The following is a 24,071-nucleotide window of genomic DNA, read 5'->3' on the forward strand; positions in this document are numbered from 1 at the left end:
CTCAGGTGGCTAAAGGCAGTGGCAGTGCTGCTGAGGTGGGTTGCTCCCACCCAGGGCCCATGTTGTTGGGCTGTCCCGCAGTCTCAGGGGAGGACCTGGAATGCAGCCCAGGTCTCCTGCACCCAGGGCACACACCCAAACTGGCAGCCATTCTGGCTGCTCTAACTGGGGCTGGTGAGTGCACATGCACTGGGCCTGCAGAGGGACGCTCAGAAGAGATACAGCACAGAGTCCCCTTGACCCACCCAGGTAGGGTCCAGGCAACTACAGCCCTCCTAACTCTCCAGGGCCCCAGGAGAGGCCATGGGGAGCTGTCCAGGCTGGGGCTGCCAGTGGCAGTGGGACTATCCCCAGGTGTTTGAGAGGGGAGCAGGGTAAGTGTCCCCCAAGGCAGCCATTCCCTGAGGCTGACCCCTCCCTTCCCGGTCCTGACCTGAGGGCATCCTGGCCCCCGACTCGCCCTGAAGGGCCAGCACTGCCTGGAGTCCCATCCCAGGCTCACAAGCGCTTTGTTAGGAATACAGCTGGGCCAGTGGGTCAGCTGAGGGCTGGGGCAGTCTTGGCTGTGCCGCGCCTGCACCTTCCTCTGTGGGACCAAAGGGGCCCGGAGCCCGGGCTCTGGCGGGCCACTGCCCCCCTGGCCACAGCCCTCACTTGTTCTCTATGAGCATCTGCACCTTGTGGACGAGGTCCCGGGCGATCCGCAGGATCTCCTGGGCGTCGTGATGCTCAGCCCGCTCTGGGGGAAACATGGATAACTGAGCGGGGGCAGCCGTCTGGGAGGAGCCCTGGGACTGCCCACCCTGCTCCGTTTCCACCTGGACTCCTGACATTTGCTTACAGGGTAGGGGCCAGTATTCCCGAGGGCCCCCAAACCCTGTGCAGGCCAGGAGTGGAGGCCCCCACGCCCCTGCTGAGGCAGCCGGAACGGCCGAGTGGTTCCTACCGTTGAAAAACTTGATGATGTCAGTGAAGTCCATGTTGTTGTCACGGATGATCTCTCGGTAGGCCTCCACCAGGGCCAGGGCGATGAACAGGACAAAGTGCTCCGAGGAGATGTGCCGGGCTGCCCAGATCACCTCCCACACAGCAAACACATCCTCATACGGCAGCTCTGGGGACAGCGAGGGGCTGAGGCTGGGCCTGGCTGTCCACAGGCCTCTGGACAGAACCTCGTGCCAAGACAGAGCTCCAGGGGCCAGAGTCCTGGGACCCTCTCCACCACAGGAGCCTCTCCAGGAGAGCAGTTCTGCGCCCCAGGCCAAGGCCCCACCCTCCTCCCTTGTAGTTCCTGTACACTGGCCTCCTGCAGAGGCCACATTGCACTAGAGCAGCCTTTTATAGGCCTTGGTGCTCAGGAAGATTTGGTTCGAAAACAGTTCTGAAAACCATTGCCTTTGGGTGATGTTCAACCCTAGCTGCGCTGTGGACTCGCCTAATGGCTTTTAAAATCACCACACTTAGGAAGTCTGGGGCTGGGTGGGGCCCAGGGCTCCTCAGGGGGTTCTAAAATACAGTGTGGGTTGAGAACCACTGACTTCGGGGAAGAGGGATCTCCCACCGCCCCTGACCCCAGGCCCACTCTCCAGCCCACCTCTTACCTCTCTTAAAATCCAGCAGGAACCAGCGGTAACAGAAGTAGAAGTGGGTGTAGTCTCCATTCTGATGCATCAGTTCAAACAGCTCTGAGTCCAGGATCTGGTTTGAGTGGAGAATGGGAGCCAGACTGAACCGGTGCTGCCTCTCCCTGGCTCCCTGCCCCCCAGGCCCCTCTGTGGTGCCTCCCTGGCTGCTTGGCAGCTGCTCCCGCCTCTCCCGTCCAGGCTGCACTCTGCAGCTCCACCTGTCTCTCTGGGATGTACTCTTTGGAATGATGCCACATTCTGGGTGATTTCATCATCAACCGCACTACTCGCCAGAACTTTCATGAGCATAAGCGTTCACACACTGACACGCCTCCTCAATTTGTAAGGTTGAAAATGGTGGGGTTTTTTTTTAATGAAAGAAACTAAGCATACGTAAAAAACATTTTGGGAGCGTTCCCCGGCCTCCCCGTGGATGACGAACAAGCCCAGCGCTGCCCGGTCACTTGCCCCCGGGCTGCTGCCAGCCTCACCTGGATGAGGGAGCGCATGTTGGCAAAGTGGGCGTCCATGGCACCCCCGTTGGGGAAGTTCTGGCTCATCCTCTTCATGAGGTGGCTGAAACAGCTGTAGGCCAGCTGGTCTGTGGGGAGGTGGGCGTGAGGCCGGCAAGGCAGGAGACCCCAAAGCCTCAGTCCGCAGGGGGACAGGGCTGGCTCACATGCCCACCCATGAAGACCATGCCATCCCCTTTTCCTTTCTCCAGCTTGGGTCAGCCCAGGCCCAATCCCAACACCCCCGCCTCACCATTGTCGAGGACAACCAGGAGAGGCGCCAGCAGGTCGCACATGCCCTGCACGTAGCCCACGTCCAAGTGCTCCCACACGTAGCTGAAATGCCAGGGAGAGTCACTGTGGGTGTGCGCCATCCTCCCCTCCCCTCAGGAACTCCTGGGGAGACGGCCCCTAGAGCAGCCTGCTCCCCAGAGGTTCTGCGACCCTAAAGCACTGGAGCACGACAGCGAACAACCCATAGCCACTGTCCTCAAGGCCCTCGGGGGCTCAGGGAGAGAGACTGGACAGGCCATCACCACCTGACGTGCTGGATGGGGGTCCTCTAAGGCTTCCTGTAGAAGCATGGCCAAACCTGAGATCTGAAAGACCTCGAGAATGACGAGGGGGTGGGGTAGGGGGCACAGCAGACAGAGGGAGCTGAGCGTGAGCAGGGGGCAGGGCAGGGCAGCGGGGCGCTGCCGGGTCTAGCCTTTCACAGAGCAGGGTCCCTGCCTCCCACAGAGCCCAGCCCCGCAGTGGCACCTGCACATGATGTCTCTGAGCCGCTCGAGGTTGGGGGGTGTGAAGTACCAGTAGTTGCGGTCACATCGCTGCACATCCTTGTCTATGCGGTGCAAATTTAAGGCCACGGTGTCCAGTAATTCTATCTGGAGGAGCGGACGGCCCTCAGGGGTGAGTTGGGGGCTGGAGGGGATGCCCGAATAAAGGAAGGCAGCAAAGGCAGGGAACCAAGGGACTCAGAGAACAGAGTCCTGTGGGGTTGCTGAGAGATGGGCTGAACGCCTCCCTCCAGGACAGTCCAGGCCACCCCACCCTCTGCCCCGCCAGCCCCTATCCCCAGCCTCTGGGGCCGCTGAGAGCAGTGCCTGGGGAACGACCACATACAGTGTAGGCAGCAGCACACACGGCGGCGAGCTCCTCCCCGGCCTCCAGCTCGCCGGCTCGCGAGGCCTTCTCCTGGCTGGGGTCCTGAGGCTTGGAGACCTGGGCTGCAGGGACCAGCCCGTCAGAGCCTTCCTCCCCACCGCCATCCTCCTCCTCAAAGCCCATGCTCTGGCCCTCATCTATGCTTGACTGGATGCCCGAGGCCACGGAGTAATTGCGGGAGGAAGGCAGTCCTGAGTCTGGAGAGTCGAACTCCACCGACTGTTGCTCCACCATGGTGGTGCCAGTGGGCCTGGCCCCCGCCCCCTGCTCAGGCTCTGGTCTGGGATCTTCGGGGCCCAGGGGCCTTGGAGGCTCCAGTTCATCCACAGAGACAAACACCTGGTGGGGGCAAAGATGGCAGGGCTCACACCTGCACTCCAGCACCGTCCCTCAGCTCGGCATCTCCTTCCTGGGTCAGACCTGAGAGGGATGGAGAAGTCTCCTCACACCCCCACTCCCACCCCATGGCCTCTAGCACTGCCCTCCCCAGGTGCCAAGTGCCCCCTTTGACCCAGCTGACCAGGCTCCAGGAAAACATGAGAACACCATCTCCAGCCCCATCTGGCCTCAAACTGGTGAGAAAAAGTGTGAAGCGCTTCCTGCGGCTGCTGCAGGGAAGAAGGGGGACCGGAGGCCTGGACGCTCGATGGCCAGCGTAAGTGTCACTCTACAAACACAGAAGTCACGAGGCTGCCTCGGGCCAGGACAGCTTCCATAGTGTCTCTGGTGTGGCCTCTGGGGCAGCCTATGGATGCGGCAGACTGGAGGTGTTAGGAAAAATAAGTTCTTCCTTAATTTCAGTACTGAATGTTCTGTACAAGGCAGGAAACCTCTCTAGCAAGTACCTAATCGGTTATATTAGCTGAGGAGAGGTAAGAAGTGAAAAGAAACATATTCTACTGATTGAAACAGTCCACACTCCCACAGATAAGTCACAGGGAAAAGAAGAGACATATACATACAGTTTTGTTTCATTTTGGTTTTCTATTTGGACTATATAGGGAAGGGAATGCTTAAAAAGACTTTTCACTTTGGGCAAGAAGCACCGTTGGGTTAGTGTCAGGTACGGCCCTGATTCTGAGGCAATTCAGAGCCTCAGAATAGTGCCAGTGAGAAAGGATACTTGAGTCCATAAGCTAAGCAGCTGGGGCATTGGTACAGACTCAGGATTTTACAAAACCCAAAGCAGAAAGAGTGTATGTTCACAAATAGGGGATTAAGAACAAAGCCCATGGAAAGGAGAGTGTACCTTGGCAGTTATATTTCTTTAAGTCTTGCTCCAATTTGAGTTCTCTGTTAGTCTTAGTAAGGAGTTAAGTAACAAGAACATACACTATCTAAAGAGGCAATTTTAAAGAAAAGACGTAAGTTAATGAAACAATGTCCTGAAAACTTAAACTTATCAGTTCTGGTTGGGCCCAGCAGCCATAGTTTGGGACTTGATGTTCACCTAAAAGTCAGGGGTGAGGCCAGAAGAACCACACAGGCTGTGAACTGGCTTTGCATAGTCAACTCTATAAGGTGGGACTGCTGTTAAGTGCTCCCCTGGTCTCTGGCCAACAGCTCTTGCAGGAGCTTCTGCAATCAGAGGAGAGTCGAGCTGAGAGGGGGCACTGGGGCCCAGAGATAGGAAGAGAAGTCACGCATCTTGTCACGGGTGGACCTAGGACTAGAACCTAGGGAGGCCCATCCCTAGCCTTCAGGTCTTTCTACAAAGAGGGAGAGCCTCCCTAATTCCCCATAAATTTATCCTCCTCTGCTAGTCCATTAGAACAGAACACAGCGCGCCATGTCATTTTATTCCTGCAACACCCAGAGAAGTGGGCAGCAGGGGACCGTCATCCCATTTTTCAGTGGAAGAAAATGAGACACAGACACACTAAGCTGTTCTCCAGGGCTCCACTGCCAGCGAACACTAGAGGGCAGGCCTACAGCGCTGGTGGCCCCGCCCCCGGCCCCCAGGTCCCCTCGGGCTCACGTCATTGCTGATGGTGGAGTCTCGGTGGATGAGGTGCTGCACGTGGCTGTCGATGCTGCTGCCTGAGGAGAACTTGGTGAGCGTAGCTGGGTGAGCCTCCCGCTCCCGCTGCCTCACCACCACCTCGCAGGCCTTCCACTCCGCCAGCACCCGCTGGTACCTCGCTGCCACCACTGTGTCCACCTGTACTCAGACCACAGCGTGACCATGGCGGGAGGGGTGCACCAGGCCCTCCTCTGCAGCTGTCCTCCTGGGACAGCTGGAGACTAGGGTCGGGCCTCGGGGTGAAGACAGTGGGGCGCCCCTGCTGACATCTTCCTCTGCCCTGTTCCTTTCCGGCTGGGAAGAGGCTGGGGTTTCTGAGGCCCCCCTCCCTGCTTCCCATGGCCTGGCTCCCCGTCTCCCTACCCCCGTGGGGAACAGGCTCCCCTCACCTGCTCCGTCTCCTTCTTGCTCATGCCAAACTTGTAGTGGCCGAGCAGAAACGGCCAGACGTCCTTGCGGACCTCGTGCTCCACGCCGCCAGAGTAAACCTGCCGCAGCAGCTCCAGCTCCTTGTAGTTCTGAGGGACCCAGGGGGGAAAGACTATGCAGCCCCTGCAGTCTCTGCAGCCCAGCTCGGCGACCCCATGCCCTGAGAGCTGGGGCTGGGGACGGCGATTCATTTGGTCACTGTGCTGAAACCCAGGCAAACCCGGCTTTGGGACCGTCACATCCTCCCTGCCCCCAGACTAGAGCTGGAAGCAGATCTACTTCAACCCTGCTTCCTTCCAGGGCAGAAAAGGAGCCCAGAGAGACGAGGAGATTTCCTCAAGGTCGTGGAGTAATGCAGAAGCAGAATGGACTTCCTGTCCAGTCCCCTTCCTGTGGAAACCCACAGGTCTAGTTGTGAGACTCTACCTTGACCCAGGCACTCCGAGGCCATCAGTCCTGGCCTGTCACCTCTGACCCTGGACCACCTTTTACCTGAACGCCCATGTAGTCTGTGAAAGCCACTCACAGAGCAGGCTGGTCTCCTCTCCCTGCTGGCCCCCAGCCCCTCGAGCCGGCCTCGGTCCCTGGCACCCCAGAACGTGCACCTTTTCGTCCTTTTGATACTTGCTCCACATGTCCTTGGTGAGGCCCCCCGAGGCCCCCGGTGGCCGGGCGGGTGGGATGATGTTGTGATGCACCAGCGCTGACAGGTGGGTCCGCACCGTGGACAGGTGGCGGCAGTAGGCCAGCCCTGTGGGGGTGGGAGCCGGGAGGCCGTGACCCTCCGTCCCGGTGCCTCCCCCTGCCCCTGCCCCCACCCCCTGCGGCCCCACCTCACCCCACACTCACAGCCATAGAAGGCCCGGGACACGATCTGCCTCTTCATGCTCTCACACAGCAGCTTGAGGGGCAACCTGTGGAATCAACTGACTCAGGGCTGCTCCTCCGGAGAGAAGAGTGAGAAGCAAGGACCTTCTGGCTCAGAGGGCAGGTGGTGCAGGGAGCCGGATCTACAACCCAGAAGCATGTCAAGGGCTCCCCGGCCCTGCCAGCTACCCTGGGTAGAGCTGCTGGGGGCCCAGCCTGGCCCCCAATCACCCAGGGGACCTTGGGCAACTAACTTCATGTTAGTGAATCTTGGTTTCCTCCTGTGAAAATGGAGAGAGCCATCCGAGGGTCAACAGGTGCAACAGGTAGAAAAATGAAGTTCCTGGTGAAAAAGCCGTCGGCAAGCATCAAGTGTCGGCATATGACCCTCACACAAATGCCATTCGCACACTGTTCCTGGCACGTGGCAGATGCCCAGATACCTGCTGAGTGTCCTCAGACGGCAGCCTGACAGCAGGATCCAGGTCCACCTTGGAAAGGGGAGCTCCAGGTACTGAGCACTTGCTCTGTGCCAGGCACAGCTCTGGACACTCACGTGGGTTATATACCTCATTCAGTCCTCACAAGTACCTTAGGGAGAAGGGGGTATTATCCCCATCTTACAGATGAGGAGACTGAGGCTCAGAAATGGAGAAGCTCAGAGAGACTCAGCAACTTGTCAAAGCCACATGGGGAGCAGAAGTGAAATTCGAACCCAGGTGTGTCCAACTAGAGATCGCCCTTCAGGCAAGTGACACAGCCCCAAAGGACAGACTGACACATACACACGGATGGACACGCCCACTCACCGGTCAGGGACGCAGCTGCAGTGGCTGGGGGGTACGTATGGGGAGCTGCCGGTGGAGTAGGAGACGCAGGAGGAGCCCTGGCTGCACAGGGGCTCCAGGTGCCAGGCTGGCAGGCTGGGTCCAAAGCCCTGCATCTCGATCATGTCGCCAGCATCTGAGGGCAGGAGGGGGGCCATGGTCAGGGCCCGGCAGGTCTCCTCCCCCCAAGTACCCTGCAGCATGCCCACCTCTGTGCCCAGAGCTGCAGCATGAAGTCACCCTTTGGTGGAAAACCACAGGGGTGGTGCCTGCCTGGCCCAGGGTCCAGAGCCCAGAGTTGGAAGTGGTGGAGAGAGAGGGCGCCTGACACTTCCCAGCGTCCACCTAGTCTTTCTCAACGTGGTAAGATACTTTCACTGAGTCATGGATTATTGTGTCTATTCTCTCCATCTTGCTATAAGCAATGGAATAGACACTTGTTTTTCTAGAGGGAGGAGAAAAAAGAAGGAACAAGAAAAGCCTGAGCTCTCTGAAATGCTGCCAGCTGGCTTGGCCTTCCAGGATTCAGCCTGGTCTCTTTGGGCAAACTCTGGGATGTGCAGGAAGGTGCCTGGAACATTGCAAACTTTGAACCTTCCCAGGCCAGGAGCACCCACTGATCAAAACCCCCGAAGGACCCCTGAGCCACCAGTCCTGGTCCACAGACCTCATCCCCCTGAGGGTTCTAGACCTGGCGGCCAGTGGCTAAGCAGGAGCAGTGCTCCCTGCCCAGGCCAGGTGCCCCCGAGTTCGCAGCAGTGGGTGAGTTCTCCATCCTTGCCTAGCCTGACTGCACTGCACGGTGGCCTCCTGCAAACACGCAGGTGAACTGGCAGGAGGGGCAAAGTTTCCGGGGCTGCCAGGCCACTGTGGGGATGAGGCAGCTGGGCATGCACGTTCCACCATCCAGAAGAGTGTGCCCGGTGCAGCCTCAGAAGACAGCTCCTTGGACAATTTTACACCACAGCAGACCAAGCCTCCTCAGCCGGCCCAGCTAGCCTGAATCACAACTCAAGACCCTTGAGAGCTTCGAAGGCCCACGTGGGGCGGGCACTGCTCGTGCGGGACTCTGGCAGGTCCAGTGAGCCACAAAGATGAAGCAAAGTGAGGGCAGAAGGTGAAAGGACCAGGAGATGAGGCCAGGAAGGAGAGAGAGAAAGAGAAGAGTGAAGAAGACAAGGAAAGAGAGAGAGAGCTGTGTGTGTGATAGACTTCTTTCAAGCGGTAGTTCTTTTCTGCGAATTATGGCTTGGGCCCTGGCCTGCTATGAGTCTGGAGCAGACCTAGGCCTGGTTTTTGTGGGAGCCAGACTCCAGCTCTGGGTGTGCCTTGGTGGGGAGGGCTGAGCTGACCCCCTCCAGTCCCCTCAGGGGCTGCCCTGTCTTGGCCCCAGGGCTCTCTCCCCAGACCCACGGCTGGGATTTTTATAGATATCTGGCCCTTCAGCTCCACCAGGAGGCAAATTAAGGGAACACACTTGGTGTGGAGGGGCTGCGGCTCTGGGAGTGAGGGGTTGCAAGCCATGCCTGAGACTCTGGGAAGAAGGAGGAGGAGGAGGAGGAGGGGGCAAATGCAGGTGGGATGGGGCAGGAGCCTAGCTCAGGCCCCTGCAGCAGGCAGGAGAGAGGCCAGTGGTGGGAGGAGCCGGAGGGGGGGGTGGCGGTGTGTGTGGCAGGAGCAGGCCCAGCCAGGTAGGCAGCAGGCAGCAGGCGGGCAGGCAGGGGGTTGCCAGGTGCAGAGGGTGGGCACACAGGGAAACGAGTTCATGCCCAGAAAGCAGGGCCCAACCAAGGCAGACTCCTGGGTCAATGCTCTTCACCTTAATTCTCCAGGAAGGAGCTGAACCAGCCAGCACTGAACACTGCATCTCTGAGTTAACCCAGTGCAGACAGCTGGAGCTCTGGAGTGCCTGGGCGAGGGGCAGCAGGCTGGACGGGCGTCTGCTGGGCCAGCTTTGACTCTGACTCTCTCCTCTGAGCGTGAGGAAAGTTTGAAGCAAAACACTTAGGGTGATTGAACCCCACAGCCCCTAAGACTCCGAGGGAAAGGTGCCTGGCCTGGAGCCGAATTAGAGTGAACAGCATCTCTGCTCTGTGGGGGAGGCAGCGGGAAAAGGAGGGGAGGGGGGAAGGAGAGTCTGGACACCCGCCACTCGATTCACATGCACAAGTCAAGCATGTTGCAGGCCTGGAAAGCAACGGCTAGCAGAACGGCCTCAGCAGTGTTGTCATTATGGACTGGAGCGGACATGAGGGCTCCCATACCATCTCCCCAGCCACCTGCTGATTCTGCTTCCACACCTCCTCCCCCTCCTCAAGTGTTGGGGTCCCAGGGGCTACACACTGGGTCGGTCTGACCCCTGAGTTCCCCAAGAGGATGCCCAAACAAGCCCCGAGGCCTCTGGACCCTGTAAGTTTCTCTGACCCTGGAGGCCTCAGCTCTTAAGAGCAGCCAGGGATGGCTTCCTGTCTCCAGCTCCACTAATTAGGGGCTCTACTGGGACTCCCCCACCCCCACAGCCTCCAGCCTGACTATAATTTGTGGGGTGAGAAGGGGCTCCCCGGCTCTCCTGACTTAGCTTCCCCACACGGCTCCAAGTCAGCTAACCTGGAAATAAGCATCAGCCTCAAGCCCAGGTTTGCAAGGAACCAGGTGGCAGGCAAAAGACATGACAAGTGAGGAGGCTCCCCCGAGTTCCCACCAGCTGGCCTGCAAGGCCCACTGGAAGGGCTGGGAGCGAGGGCCGGCACAAGGACAGGAATGTGATGGGTAAGGGGGCAGCTGGCAGTTGTGCTGAGGGTGTGCTCGATGTGTTCTAGGCCGTGGACTTGGTCGCCCATTACAGGCTTGGTGGCTGAGCTAAGGAACTGGGTTCTTTGGTAGAATTTTGCGGAAGCATAAGGAGAGTGTCACATATTCCTAGATGCCCCCTGTAGGGGCAGGGAAGGGGAGAAGGAATTAATCTGTGGCCAGGGGCGGAGGGGAGAGATAAGTTAGGAGTTTGGGATTAACATATATACATTACTATATATAAAATAAACAACAAGGACCTACTGTATAGCACAGGGGACTATATGCAGTATCTTGTAATAACCTATAATGGAAATGAATCTGAAAAAGAATATATATATATATATATATGTAACTGAATCACTTTGCTGTGTACCTGAAACTAACACAACATTGTAAATTAGGGAATTCCCTGGTGGTGCAGTGGTTAGGATCCTCCCTCTCACTGCCAAGGGCCTGGGTTCAATCCCTGGTTGGGGAACTAAAATCCCACAAGCCAAGTGGCCTCAAAAAAAAATTGTAAATTAACTATACTTCAATTTAAAAAATGGTTTAAAAAATTAAAAATAAATTAATTAGAAGAACGGTAGAGAATTATTCAAATGGATTCAGGGAGGCATAAACAAATTGGAAGATATTACTCTAATAATCTGCCTCACAAATTTAATGTTCCAATATTTGAAAGAAGCTGAAATTAGGGGTGTTGTGTGTGTGTGTATGTGTATGTGTGTGTGTGTGTGTGTGTGTGTGTGTGTTTAATAGAGATCCATTGACTTCCGAGCGTTGGCTACAATGTCTGCAGTTGGATGTGGCTATGGATAGCAGTCATGCCCCCTGCACCAAGGTGCTTTGGTAGGGCAATGGATCAAAGGGTTCCATGTTTGCATTAAGGTCTGAAGAAATAGAGATGGGTTGACACTTCATTATGGACAATGGTGTCTTAAGTTTCTTCTCCTACTTGTTGTATAAACCCTACCCTCATCTCCTAAAAGGTTGGGGATTATATATTTAATTGGTCATTCTTAGAGTATAGGAAAGAGAGACGAAGCTTTTCCCGCTAGCTCCTATATGGACAATAAATATTTTTAATGAAAAAAAAGAAATTAACCTGTGGCATGGGAATGGTGGGGATGGGGAGCCTCCCCTAAACTCCAAGACAGGTGGCCTCAGCCCTTCAGAAGCAATCTTCCCTGAGCACCTGGGCCTGGCCCTCACTGATCCCCTGACCAGTCCCTCTCTACAAGTCTAGCTCTGCGCTGAGTGATGGACAGAGGAGCTGTGGGCGCTGTCCTGTCATTTCCAATGAGGGAGCCTTGGTAACCCTGGAGTCAGGTCCATGAGGGCGGGAACACACCTGTCTTATATCCTTGGCACAGATATTTCTAGATTTCATGCTAAAGTGCCAGCTGGGTAAACTGAGCCCCGGGTCTCTTTCCATGGTGACCCTGACCGCTCACCTGACCACAGGTGACTCCTGTCCCCATGAGCTGTCCAGCCCCTACCCCTGCTAAAGAGGGGCCTGGTACTTCTGTCCTGTTTCCGTTAAGTCAGGAGTCAGAGGCACAGGGGGCCCGTCTTCCCATCCAGCAGGAGCGAAGGAAAGAGACCCTGTCCTGGGTTTGCCAGCAGGACCCCTCCAGAGCGGGAGCAGGGTTCTCAGAGAGCCATTCGTTTCCAACGGGGGACCAGAAAATCAGACCTTCCCACCAGTCAGTCTCTTCCCTCTCGGGTGCAAAGCCCTCTCTTCTCGTTCAATGGGGAGCCCAGAGTCAACTGCATTTTGTACTGTCCCCTCCTGCCAGCACCTCCTTCCACCCTCCCTGATCTGCCTCCTGGGTGCAAGTCCCATAATGCCAACACTGCCATTTGAGCCCCTGCGGTGGGTGGCAGGTGGGCCCAGGGGGGTGGGGCGGGAGGATGGGGTCAGGGAGAGGGGGAGGGATAAAAACCTTTCATCGGATTGGGAGCTGTGAGGTTCCGCGAGCAGATCATTGAGAGCATCGCGTGTAGTTTATCCTCCTCTTCCTCATCATCGTCCACCGAGGCCGCGCGGCTGGCCGCTAGGTGGTGGTAGTTAATAGTGACTGCTCAAAAAGAATAGCAGAGATGCAGAGGCGTGAGGACCCTAGGCCCGGGGCAGGAGGGTCCGCACTCCCTCCTTCGGGAGAGCAGAATGGAGTCTGAGTCACCTTGAGCCTGCAGGGCATGGAAGAGGGGAAGGGGGGACCTGAGAGTCTGTTGATGAGTTACTGGGGAAAGTATGGAAGAAGGTGAGGACAGGGCGGCAGCTACAGAGCTCCACTCTTGGAGGATGCCCTCTCTAGGAAGAACAGAAGAGAGAGAACTGATGGGGGCGCCAGGGTAGGGAAAGACAGGGACTCCCCAGCCCTGGCGGAGGCTGGGCATGACTGCTGGCAGATGGGTCCCAATCATTCTTCGGCTCGTGTCATGGTCAAGCTGAACCGCATCTGAGGGTTACCCCAAATCCCCCGCTTCAGACTATAAACCCACCCTCCTAAGGGCTTCCCAGAGCTGTTCCCCAGGAGCCTGAGTCACCCCGCTGGGCTTCAGCTCCTTGAAGTGACCGGAACTGGGAAGTACCAAGGCTTGAAGAGGGCAAGTGGAAGCTGCAGAATCTGAGCCGAGCAAGAGCCTGAGATTAAATGCCAGGTCTGCAAACACGTTCTGGCCAAAGCTGAGTCTCCTTCTCTTCACCAGGCACTCCTGGGAGGGAAGGGGGCCCCAGGTCTCCTGCCCTCCAAGCCTGTTAACAGAGAACTCGCGCTGTGGCTGTGTGTTTGCAGTCTGGGCAATCTGTCCACTAATACGGAGACAACTTGTCGACAGCTTATTGGCACGAGTTAGCACATTTTGGGAGCAGGTGGTCTGGCTGGCAATAAATGCTCTGGGCTGGCAAATTCCCTGACCTTATCCCCGAGATCAGCCATTCTGGCCTGGAGAGACCTATGGGCAACAGCAGTGCTCTGACCAGAAAGGGAGCTCATGTGTTGGCAGATGCCTGTGGACAAGCCCCCTGGGGCCCAGAGTGGTTATGTCCAGGTGGGGCAGGACCCATGAGAGTCAAGTCACCTTTCAACTCCTGGCCCCATAGATTCCCACTGCAGCTCCAAATCTCACCCCAGACGCCCCCCCACTCCTGCTAATGCTCCCCTCATCAGTAGCTGGTTGGGGGAGGGTTCTGGCTCTAGCAGAGTCAGTGAACAATTTGTACCATCTATAAAGACGCGCTGACCCTGCACCCAGGCCGCCTTGTGGGGGTCAGGTGGCAGGCTGAAAAGAAACCAAGATTTCTCCACCTTCTATGTGTAGTCTCACCACATTTTTTCCCTGGGGCAGGGCATGAAAGGATGACCAAGAGAATATTGTACAGCGACACCTGGATCGGCTGAGCCAAGAGCCTGGGGTCACGAGGTGGGGAGAAGACAGCTAGGTAGACAAGAGACCACTTCTCCGAGGGATGATTTGCGGGGGGGAAGGTCCGGTGAGAGGCTGAGTAAGTACCTGCCTGGGTTAACCGGGCCTGGGCAGTGGACCCTGCCTGCGGCCCCCTGGGTGGCACTACACCCCCACCTCTCTCTTCCCCCACGAATGACGTTTGGGACACTTACTGTGCTCGTGCCTGTGGCCAGGGTAAATGATCCGGAACACGTAGTCGGTGGCCCGCCCCGAGCCCACGTCCTCCACGTCCACGGACCGCACGCTGCTGCGCTTCCGTAGCCTGGGGAACACCTTCCCCTGTGGGGAGAGGGGCGGGTGGTCAGCCTGCCCAGGGTGGGGTCCAATCCATGGCCCCCCTGCCCCCCCACCCAGCTAGGCTGCTCCTAAGAGCTCCGTGTGGGGAAGGATGGGAGGCCGGCGGGTGGGCGGAGAACCCACCCCACACATCGCCTCACCCAGAGCCCCCCAAGCCCCGAGGTACCTTCCCCTGCTGGGTCCAGAGTGGGGGCTCCAGCTGTCCTCGAGGCAGAAGCCCGTTCTCCAGGCAGGACAGGAAGGACAGCAGGTGGCCCCCCTGCGGGAAGTGCAGTGGTGGCCTCTGGATGCCATCCTGGCTCACCAGCACGAGCGTGCCGCCGTTCTCTGGGGGGTGAATGTGGGCCAGTGAGGCTGGGTGGGAGGACAGTGGGGTGGGAGCGTGGGGACGGAAGGAGGGGGACAGGAAGTCCGTGCACGGCGCAGGCTCTCTCCCCTCACCCCTGAGCCCAGGACAGGGGAGGCTCACTTTGCTGGTGGCAGTGGATGCAGACAATCTGACTGAAGGGCACAACAAGGGCGTAGTCCCAGTAAACGCTGGAAAGGAACCAGTTTGGTGTCGCTGTGCCCCAAGACCTGCCATCCCGCCTTCTTCATCTCCCGGCCCCGACACCCGTGAGACTACCCTGAATAGTAGTATTCAGGGTACTACTATTAGTACCCTGACCGTAGCCGAGAATGTGACCTCGGCCAGCCACCTTGTCCCTCTGGGCCCCACGCTGTCCTCATGGCACAGAGCCTGGCAGTTTCAGCTGCCTAGAGCTTGGCTCAGGCAAACCTCTCCGTGCCCAGGCCCGGTTCAGTCCTAGAGAGCTCGGGAACCTGTCCAGGCAGCCTCCCCCTGCAATTCTTGGCATCGGATAAGGAGTGAGGCCTGCCCCCTGGAGCAGGCTGGGTCTCTCCATCCCCCGCCCGGGAGCAAGGCTCCTGGGAGGAAGTCCCAAAGCCCCCACCTCTTTTCCAGCTCGGAATCCCCCAGAGTCCCATTCATGAGCTGGTTGGGGGTCCACTTCAGAGTCAGGCTGTGTGCAGACTGGTGCAGGGAGAGGTAGCCAGGGACAGCCTCCATGTCCTCCTTCTGCAGGGAGCAGACACACCAGAAGACAGAGAAGATGAGGGCCTGAGGGTTCCTGGGGCTGGCCTACGGAAAAGGAGCTCCAGGTGCGTGCAGGGAGGCCAGGCCAGGCCAATCACAGGATCCTGGACTGGGGGCCAGGAGGAAGTAGGGGGCATCACGTGCCACACGCAGATGTGGGTGCCTCCTTTCCCTGGCTGGCCTGGGGCCACTGGCTCTGTCCCGTCAGCCTCCTGGATGCCAGGCATGTCCGGGCCAGCCATACCCAAGCTGGGCGTTCACCCTGCCTGCTGGCTGACATTCCTACTCCCGGACGGCCTGGTTCTCAGCTGGCCAGAGCAGATGCCATTCCTGGCTCCTGCCAGCTCAAGGCTGGGCGTGAGGCTATGAAACAGTGAAGTAGGGGGTGGGGCCCTTCTCCCCCTTCTCTCTAGTCAAGCCCCTGGGAAAAGGGATGAACGTGGCTGGGTCTTGGTGCCTTTGGAAAAGGGAGAGGAGGGCCGGGCGTTAGGCTCTCCTACCGGCTGTACCAGCACGTTGTTTTTGCCGTAGAGCAGCCGTGTCCTCGAGTTCTGGTGCAGGGACTCCACGTACTCACGGGCGCAGGCAGCTAGCCTGTCCTCCGATGCGCTGCCGCTTGAGTGCCGCTTCCGGATCTGCGCACAAAGTCACGGCTCTGCCCCCAGCCCCAGGAAGTCAGCCGTGGGGGTCAGCCCTAGGCCTCCATGCAGACCCTCTCTAGGTGACCCCAAGGGTCACCTAGTTTGCTCTCAGCCACGGACCAGCTCTGTGCTCCTGGCATTTATGTGAGCGCCAGTGTGGGGAAAAGGCTCTCCTGGGGTGGCTACTCCCCTGGGCATCTCCGAGGCCCAGCCTAGATCTGCCAGGAGCACACAGCCTAGCTGCTCCTCCACAAAGGCCCGGGGGCATATCCTGGGTGAGCACAGGGTGGGAAGAGTGACACCTACTCCTAGGGCTGGGCGCTTCGCAGGGGAGTCCTGACGATTTGGGGGACCCCGGATACGGTGCCTCTGGACCAGCTCATCAGCCGAGGGGTCGGTCCAGTAGTGATCGGCTGTCTTGAGCTTGGTGTACTCCAAGGCACAGGGTCCCACTGTGGAGACAGGGACAGCCAGCTCGGGGGTGCCCCCTCAGCACTTGCCCTGGAGCCCCCACTGGCCCAGCGCAGGCCTGTCTGCTCCTAGGCTTACCTAGAAGAGAGGCCAAGATGGGGCCAAACACAGGGTCTGCCAGTAATGCCTCCTTCTCGTAGTACTTGCTGCCAGGGGAGAGACAGACAGGGTGACCACTGGGGCTCCAGGACTCATTCCAGGGCCGTCAAGCTCACCAAGGAGATACATCCCCACAAGGATCAAATTCATGTCAGTTAGCAAGAAGAAATGAGTCCACAAGGACTGAGCTTTGTGGGGTGCCTGGTGTGGTCTCTGCTTTCGGGATGCTACGGGGGGTGGCACGTGCCTATAGACTGTGGTGGGCAGTCAAGCACAGGGAGGGCTGGGCTCAGGGAGGGGCAGTCACCTGCAGTTCTCCACCAGGTACTGCACGACCCTGTCCAGCACTTTCTCGATGAGCGCTGTGCGTACCCATATGTGTTTCAAGGCCTGCAGGCTGAGGGCTGGGGCCTTCCCACTGGCAGAGCCCTGTCTCTGCTGGGTCTCCTGGTTGCCCGCCAAGGGTTTCCTGCAAAGAGGGGGTGGGCTTCAGGAGTGGGAGGGCTTGGGGGTAAGCCTCATCGCAGACCGGTGGCACTGGAAGCGGAGTTTGGAGCTGCAGGACAAGAACCCAGAGGACTGATTGGGATGGGGGGTTGGAGGTGGTGGACAGGACCTTGTGCCTGAAAGGGCCACCCCCGTACCCTTAGGCTGGCCCGTCATCCAAGAGGTGAGGCCCTGCAAGAAACAGCACATGGAAAGAGCAGAAGGGAGGCATGGGAGGGGCTGGTTCAGGGCTTACCTGCCCTCTACTTGCTGCTGCAGCTCCTGTACCTTGTGGCAAACCTCCCCAGCCACTGGGCACGCCTTCCCCACCTTGGTGAACAGGGCCGCCATCTTGTCACTGCGCAGGAAGCCGGCGGCACGGCGCCTCAGCTGATGCAGGAGGCAAGCCTCCACCGCACCTGGGCCACAAAGGGAGCAGCAGCTGAGCCTGGGTGAGAGCGGGAGAGAGAGAAACACTCCCCTCCCCCATACCTACGGAGAGCAGAGAGGTGAGGGCCGGCCCTGGCTCTGCTAAGACCAGGGGGTGAGGTTTGGGCTTAAGACAGGCCACGGAGACATACCCTGACCTCTCTCCAAAACACTCCCGCGGGCCCCTCCCTGCTCCTGCCCAGGGTGGACCTGCGGGGGCTTTGCTGTGCCACACCGTCCCTGTCCCTCTCTCTCATCTGGTATGTACGTGCCTCCTGTATGCAGCATCGCCCTGAGGCTCTGAGGACAAAGCTGCCAGTGCCAGTTGGCATGGGTGGCTTCACCCCCTGCCCACGAGGGCAAGCACGGACAGCACCTACAGGACAGGGGATGTAGGGAGCACACAGCCTGGCAGCCCTCCTGTAGAGCAGAGATGATGTGGTTGCTAAGGAACGAGGCTCTGGAGAAGGAGCTGAAATATTGATGAAGCCACTGCAGAGATCGGACCTGACAGCAGCCCTGAATTATTGATGAGCCCTGCAGCCGACAGTGAGGGATTTCTACTTCCCATGCAGGGAGGGCTTCCCTTCATTCATTCATGTTTTTAGGGGCCAGGTCTACTCTCTCTGTCTGGATTCTGCTTTCAGCAGACAGGCCCCATAGGAAGGAAAGAAGGGCTTGGTGGGGGAGGGTGGGGAGCTGTCCTGGGCACATACAGATTCTAAAAAACTTAGTGTGCAGGTGTGGGGGAAGGAGGGGCTTGGCCATTATTGAGGACACGCTGATTGTTTTACAGCCGAGGAAGGAAAGGCCCAGAAAGGGGAAGAGAGCTGATTCGAAGTCACAGAGTGGCAGAGCTGGGCATAGACACAGGGCCCCAAACACTGGCCCAGCCCCTTTCACCTCCTCCAGGTGTGTTGGGGGGTGGGGGCCCACAGGTGGGAGGAGGTCTCCCCTCACTTCACAGGTGCTCTTTTTACATGGATTGTGCTGGAGGTGGAGAGTCAGAACAGGGTCTGAAGTGTGGTGCCACTCGCTACTTCCGGAAAACATGGGTAAGTGACTTAATGCTCCGAGCCTCAGTTTTATCATCTGTGAAATGGGGGAGACTTCTTAGGACTGGTGTGAATTGTTACACGAGATGAAGTACATAAACACTTCATGCCGGAGGCCCTTGATGCAAGTCGGTTCCTGACTCCTAACCTCTTTTTGTCGAGATCCTGTTCTATGGCTAACCTGTAAGGGCTGGGTTTTTGCAAGTCCTCTCACTGGCAGAGAGAGGCGAGGACACACTAGAGAGAGAATCACAGGCTGCCCCAGAGGTGGGTGGAGGTGTCATTCTCTCAGGAACAGGGGAACTGAGGCCCCATCAAGCTTACTGTGACTAGTGTTGTTAGAATATGAAACCTGGGGACTTCCCTGGTGGTCCAGTGGTTAAGATTCTGTGCTTCCACTGCAGGGGGCATGGGTTCGATCGTTGGTCGGGGAACTAAGATCCCACATGCCACACAGTGCAGCCAAAAAAAAAAAAAAAGAATATGAAACCTGGACTTAGGAAATAATCACTGAAAACAGAGGCTCTCGCCTGTTTTCTGCCTTCATTGTTACTAACAGACAGTCACTGATGTCCTATAAAAGAGTTTTGTTTGGCTCTCTCTTGTACTGAGGTCAAGAAGTTAGAGAGAGTCCCTGGGGCCAATGTGGAAGCTGGCCAGTTCATTGAGAGCATCCCAGGGAAGGGGAAACAAGACAGGACGCCCTCCCTCTCCTGGGAGCTCAGGCCTCGGAGGACTTTATTTCACAAGTTGCAGCCTTTCCTTCATGGCATGTTCATATATCGATGAGCACATAAGTACACAGACAGATGTATCCACAGGTATCATGTGTGTATGGAACATGTGGGGGAATCTTTGCTTAAGTGTCCTCCACATATTCCCCTCCATGGCTGTCCCCTTGGTCCCTGGAGGTCCTGCGTGGCCCTGGGGTACACAGGTGAGTGACCTTTTTGTCATAGTCTCTTGGTCCTGGGGCTGCTGCAGCTACAAGTCCACAGCTGGAAGAAGGGGGTGACTGTTTCCTGGGGTGGCACTCCCCGATCAGAGTGGGAGAAAAGCAGCACTGAACAAGGCCAGAGCAGCAGCAGGTGGCACCAGTCCTGCAGAGAATCATGTGCCTTGGTGACGTGACTAATTGCCAGGATAATGAGTCATTAGCTTTCCTACCTTCCCCAGGCGACTGCCCGTGTAGCCAGGCTGGGGAGCCTGGGGATGCAGGCAGCAGCTTGGCCTCACCCAGCCTGCCAGGCAGGCTGTGAGCACAGGCAGCCTCAGGGTTCTCTGGGATGGGTGGAGGCATTCCTCAGCAATTACTGCAAGTAGGGAATATTGAGAGAAGCCCAAACAACACACCCAGTGCCCCCACTCACCCCATGGCCCCTAAGTTCCTTCTGTGAAACCCGGGCAAGGTGCCAGGCAACGTCTGCAGAGGCAAAAATCTCTCTCAACTCTCTATGTTCCAAGCAAAGTAAACGACCAGGTATTCTATGCCAGGTATTCCTAAGCTGGTTCCATGGGCTCCTCGGCCAGTAGTTGTTCAAACTATACTAGTCCTTCCCCATTCCCACAGGGCTGTCCCCCACAGGGAAGGAGCACGTCACTGTGTGCAGTGTGTAGGAAAAATAATAATATAATAACACTGATAATATATAATTGATAATTACTCTCCTAAGAGGGTTTGTTGATAGGCTTCTGGACCTTCGAGATCCCCTAAAACTGCACACAGACTCACTGGTCTGCTTCTGCATGCTTAGGTGAGTGTTTTTATCCTGGATAAAGGATCCTTGGCTTTTAGTTTCTAAAAGGGGTATCTGACCCCAGAAAGTTTTAAAACCCTGCTCTAAGACTTTTGGGTTGAGAGGAACCGCAGACACTTCCACTGATCGACACTTACAGACATGCAAGTACAAAGATGCCCCTGGCCTCTGCCCACCTACAGAGAACACCACACTCAGAACTGCAGTTGTAGAGCTATCAGCAATAATGCCCAACTCTCCAGCTGTCTGTGCTCCCCAGGAGGCCCTCTCACAGACCAACAAGCACGCTTCTCCAGGGAGAAGGTCACACAGAGGCCCCTGAAGGAGACGCCCATCACAGCCAAAGCACCAAGTCAGCCGAAATCATCCCCCTTCTAACTGAGCTGTCTGGGCCCTGGTCCCCAGCCGTGACGTGAAGGTTTCAGGAGCCCCTGTCTCAGGGTTCCCAGCACCACCTGCAGCCACTCTGGTTGCCCCAGAAGAGGGGAGAGACAGCCCTGACATCATTTGGATCACTTCACATAAGAAAAACACGTACTAGGGGCTTCCCTGGTGGCGCAGTGGTTGCGGGTCCGCCTGCCGATGCAGGGGACGTGGGTTCGTGCCCCGGTCTGGGAAGATCCCACATGCCGCGGAGCGGCTGGGCCCGTGAGCCATGGCCGCTGAGCCTGTGCGTCCGGAGCCTGTGCTCCACAATGGGAGAGGCCACAACAGTGAGAGGCCCCCGTAACGCAAAAAAAAAAAAAAAAAAAAAAAAAAAAAAACACGTACTAATTGATAAAAATCAACATTGTTTTTAGTCACTGGTTGGGATGGGAAGGTCTGGGTGAATGAATTGAAACAGAGAAACAGACATGACTCAACAAGCATGAACCTCTCACTCCCCACCTTGGTCTTCCAGTGGCCTTTGGAGCTACGGTACCGGCTGAGCCCAGGGTACCCTTTCTACTCTGTCATCCTATCCAACTGACAGCAAGGCTCGGGGAACTGCAACTCGGAGTGGGCAGGAGTGGAAATAGTTTTAACTTTAGCACCTGGCTGTGGACATCCCACCCTGACAAGGTCTGGCACCATCTTCCCAAGGAAAAGCAGTGAACTACAGCCCAGACAAGCCCTGGGACTGTCCCTCACCAGTCTCTGACATGCCCCTAAAGTCTATTAAGATACGGGGCTCAACAAATGCTACATGGATTGGAGACCACGAGTGCTAATGGAATCTTCTGGGCCCCTCCCACAAACTCCTTACTTACTGATTTAACCATTCCAAGGAGTCCAATTTAGAACAGAGGAGACATCAGTAGATAGAGAGGGAAGGGACTTGGGAAGTCACTGAATGTTCTCAGACCTTGCTGGAGGGTGGGCTGATTGGTAAGACCCCCTACGGTGGCAATGTGGCACTATCTATTAACATTGCAAATAACCTCTGACCTAGTAACCCCTCTTGTGAGAATCTAGCTTACAGATAGAATCAAGCTTACTTAGTTATAACAGCAGAAGACTGGAAACTATCCCCTTGTCCATCAATAGAGGACAGATTAAGTAAATGCGGCACATTCATACAGTATCATATTATGCAACTCTGAAAAAGAATGAGAATGAGCTCCAGGAGCTAATAACGCAACGGTCTCCAAAAGCAAGATGCAGAGCAGTTTGACTGCGTGATAGCTTTTGATTACAAAAAGGGTGGGGTTGGGCTTCCCTGGTGGCGCAGTGGTTGGGAGTCCGCCTGCCGATGCAGGGGACACGGGTTCGTGCCCCGGTCCGGGAAGATCCCACATGCCGCGGAGCGGCTGGGCCCGTGAGCCATGGCCGCTGAGCCTGCACGTCCGGAGCCTGTGCTCCGCAGCAGGAGAGGCCACAACAATGAGAGGACCGCGTACCGCAAAAAAAAAAAAAAAAAAAAAAAAGGGTGGGGTAAACAAAGAATAGAATAAAAAAAGAAAATCAGGACAAGAAACTCTGGAAGGATGCATAAGAAGGAAGAATGGTAGTATTACTGGTGTGGAAACTGGTAGGTGGAGGGGAAGTGGGTGAATGGGGGCAGGGAAAGGAGTGAGACTTTTTACTGTGTACCTTTTGTACAGTTTTGATATTTAAGCCAGGTTACCGATTCAAAATAATAACAATAATTCCATCATGAAAGGATGCTAGAGATTCTCTCCAACCTGGAGGTGAATTGAAAGTCATGAAACTCAGAAAGGCTGGGTCTGTCCATGGGCACCCACCCCATCACCAGCTCCCTCAGCAAACAGGGTCTGCAGATTAGCTTGGTTCCCCCTCCCACAGGATGACCTGGGCTCTGCTTAGGGTAGCCACTGGTGATCTGAGCTGCGTAGGGACCGGAGAAACAATTCAGTGGGCTGGGACAAGCTTAGGTGTCTCAGGAGCCCACGAGGATGGACTAAAGCCATGGCTGCCAGGAAACGCAGCAGCAATTGAGAAGGGTCCTCAGTCAGCCCAGCGGGCCTCAGAAACAACCCCCGGCTCTCACACGCATATCCACATTTAAACTGTGTTCAGCAGCCAAGGGGCCTGGACAAGCCCAGCCTGGTAATAGGGGGACCCACTGAATGGCCTTCAGAGAACTCGGTCAGTTGGCTGAGGTAGAGGGACACAGCAGCCAGAGTTCACACAGCCTGACATGAGGGCTGGGCCCAAGGCTCTGAGCCAGGAGGGGTTGATAACGGGAGGAGCTCGTATGTCCAGTGTACCCTGCTCTCCACCTCTGCCAGCTGCCACCTGTGCAACAGGCGGGTTCAGCTTCCAGGTGAGGAAAGCGCTGGGTGGAGCAGCTAGCCACAAGTGGCTTGTTTTGGTCCTCGAGTTTTGGGGGACATTACTCAGAGCAGAATGTTTAAAAGCCTTGGATGGTGAAACCAAGATTTCCAGGAGAGGCGCAGCCTCCCTGGAGAGAAAGGAATGGGTAGGATGGGAGGCCTTTTTTAAAGCAGGAACTTCCTCAACTGCCCATGGTGGGGAGTCAACATTTCACCTGTAGCGGAGGAAGTGAGGGGAGCAAAGAGGCGAGGCCAGGCATCCTACATCTCTCCCCTCCCCACTTCCCCGGCCAGCTATTTCCACCAGGGATTTATGACGGCTGCCTCCACGCGGAACAAGCATTTCTATGGTAACAAGGGTACATTTTTCCTTCCGCCTGCACTGGTGATGCTGGCGGTTTGCTTCAGCTTTGAGGGGGGTGGCACTCAGCCTTGTTCAAAGCCTTAAAACAAGAAAGCAACTCTCCCACCCAGACTTTCACTGGGAGGAGAAAGCACTGCCCTGATATTCTGGAACCAAGCAAGTGAGAGAAATGAAGTTCATACCACACATACCCATCTTCCTTGCCCTGCTGGGGATGCAGGGCAGAGTCTGCATGTGCAGGGCTCACACTGGCTTGCCAGGGAACCAGGCCAGTGCCAGCCTCACCCAGCTCGACAAGAGACCCGCTGTCTCCCAGAGTATCTCTGGACATCATGAGTCCACTGTTTGGTGACCCAAGCTATGCCTCCAACTCCTCCTCAATGCCCCACACCTCCAGGCTCCACTCCTGGGCAGGCCTCACAGGGGGACTCATCCCTGGGCAACACAGGCTTTAGAGTCAGACAGATGTGGGTTCAAACCCTCGTTCCTTTCCTTACTAGCTTTTTGACTTTGTGCAGACCACTAAGTCTCTCTGAGCTTCAACTGCAGGGAGGGAAAGGAACAGGTCCCACCTCGATGGGGGCTGAGTGACCGAAGGCAACAGCCCATGCAGAGGTGCCCAAGGCTCTTTGTAGCGCTCAGAACATGGAAGGTGATGGATGAGCATTAGTGCCTTTCCTTCCTGCGCTGTATCCGTCCCCTGCCCTCCCTCTGGTACCTACAGGTGCTCTGGCTGTGCTCCCCTCTAAGGCCACCCCTCCCACCTGCGCACTGGATTTCAGCCCCTTTCACCTCTCAAGGACATCACTCCAGCAAACGTCCCTTCTCTTTCCTGTATCTTTAATTTTCTCCTATTAGATACTTTCCATTTGTACATAACTG

At 56.7% G+C, this 24,071-nt stretch overlaps 1 protein-coding gene across 2 annotated transcripts in view; it reads right to left on the bottom strand.

The window, feature by feature from the left end:
- Nucleotides 1–650: 650 nt before the first annotated feature.
- SGSM2 (small G protein signaling modulator 2) overlaps nt 651–24,071 on the bottom strand; it is a gene marked incomplete at both ends in the record, with an annotated part of 36,137 nt that continues 12,716 nt past the window's right edge. Inside the window, 22 exons of one of the 2 annotated variants that reach the window (XM_079724701.1) lie at nt 651–739; nt 947–1,114; nt 1,602–1,698; nt 2,117–2,226; nt 2,391–2,473; nt 2,900–3,024; nt 3,263–3,643; nt 5,283–5,465; nt 5,717–5,845; nt 6,362–6,507; nt 6,606–6,670; nt 7,433–7,586; nt 12,190–12,324; nt 13,870–13,996; nt 14,181–14,341; nt 14,484–14,551; nt 14,968–15,092; nt 15,611–15,745; nt 16,058–16,203; nt 16,301–16,368; nt 16,629–16,790; nt 17,064–17,226. In XM_079724701.1, the coding sequence (XP_079580827.1) occupies nt 651–739; nt 947–1,114; nt 1,602–1,698; nt 2,117–2,226; nt 2,391–2,473; nt 2,900–3,024; nt 3,263–3,643; nt 5,283–5,465; nt 5,717–5,845; nt 6,362–6,507; nt 6,606–6,670; nt 7,433–7,586; nt 12,190–12,324; nt 13,870–13,996; nt 14,181–14,341; nt 14,484–14,551; nt 14,968–15,092; nt 15,611–15,745; nt 16,058–16,203; nt 16,301–16,368; nt 16,629–16,790; nt 17,064–17,226 (3,020 nt within the window). The remainder of the gene's footprint in view (nt 740–946; nt 1,115–1,601; nt 1,699–2,116; nt 2,227–2,390; nt 2,474–2,899; nt 3,025–3,262; nt 3,644–5,282; nt 5,466–5,716; nt 5,846–6,361; nt 6,508–6,605; nt 6,671–7,432; nt 7,587–12,189; nt 12,325–13,869; nt 13,997–14,180; nt 14,342–14,483; nt 14,552–14,967; nt 15,093–15,610; nt 15,746–16,057; nt 16,204–16,300; nt 16,369–16,628; nt 16,791–17,063; nt 17,227–24,071) is intronic. The other variant, XM_079724702.1, reaches the window with a different exon arrangement.

This window comes from Hyperoodon ampullatus, assembly GCF_949752795.1.
Source record: "Hyperoodon ampullatus genome assembly, chromosome: 19".
Classification (NCBI taxonomy): domain Eukaryota; kingdom Metazoa; phylum Chordata; class Mammalia; order Artiodactyla; family Ziphiidae; genus Hyperoodon; species Hyperoodon ampullatus.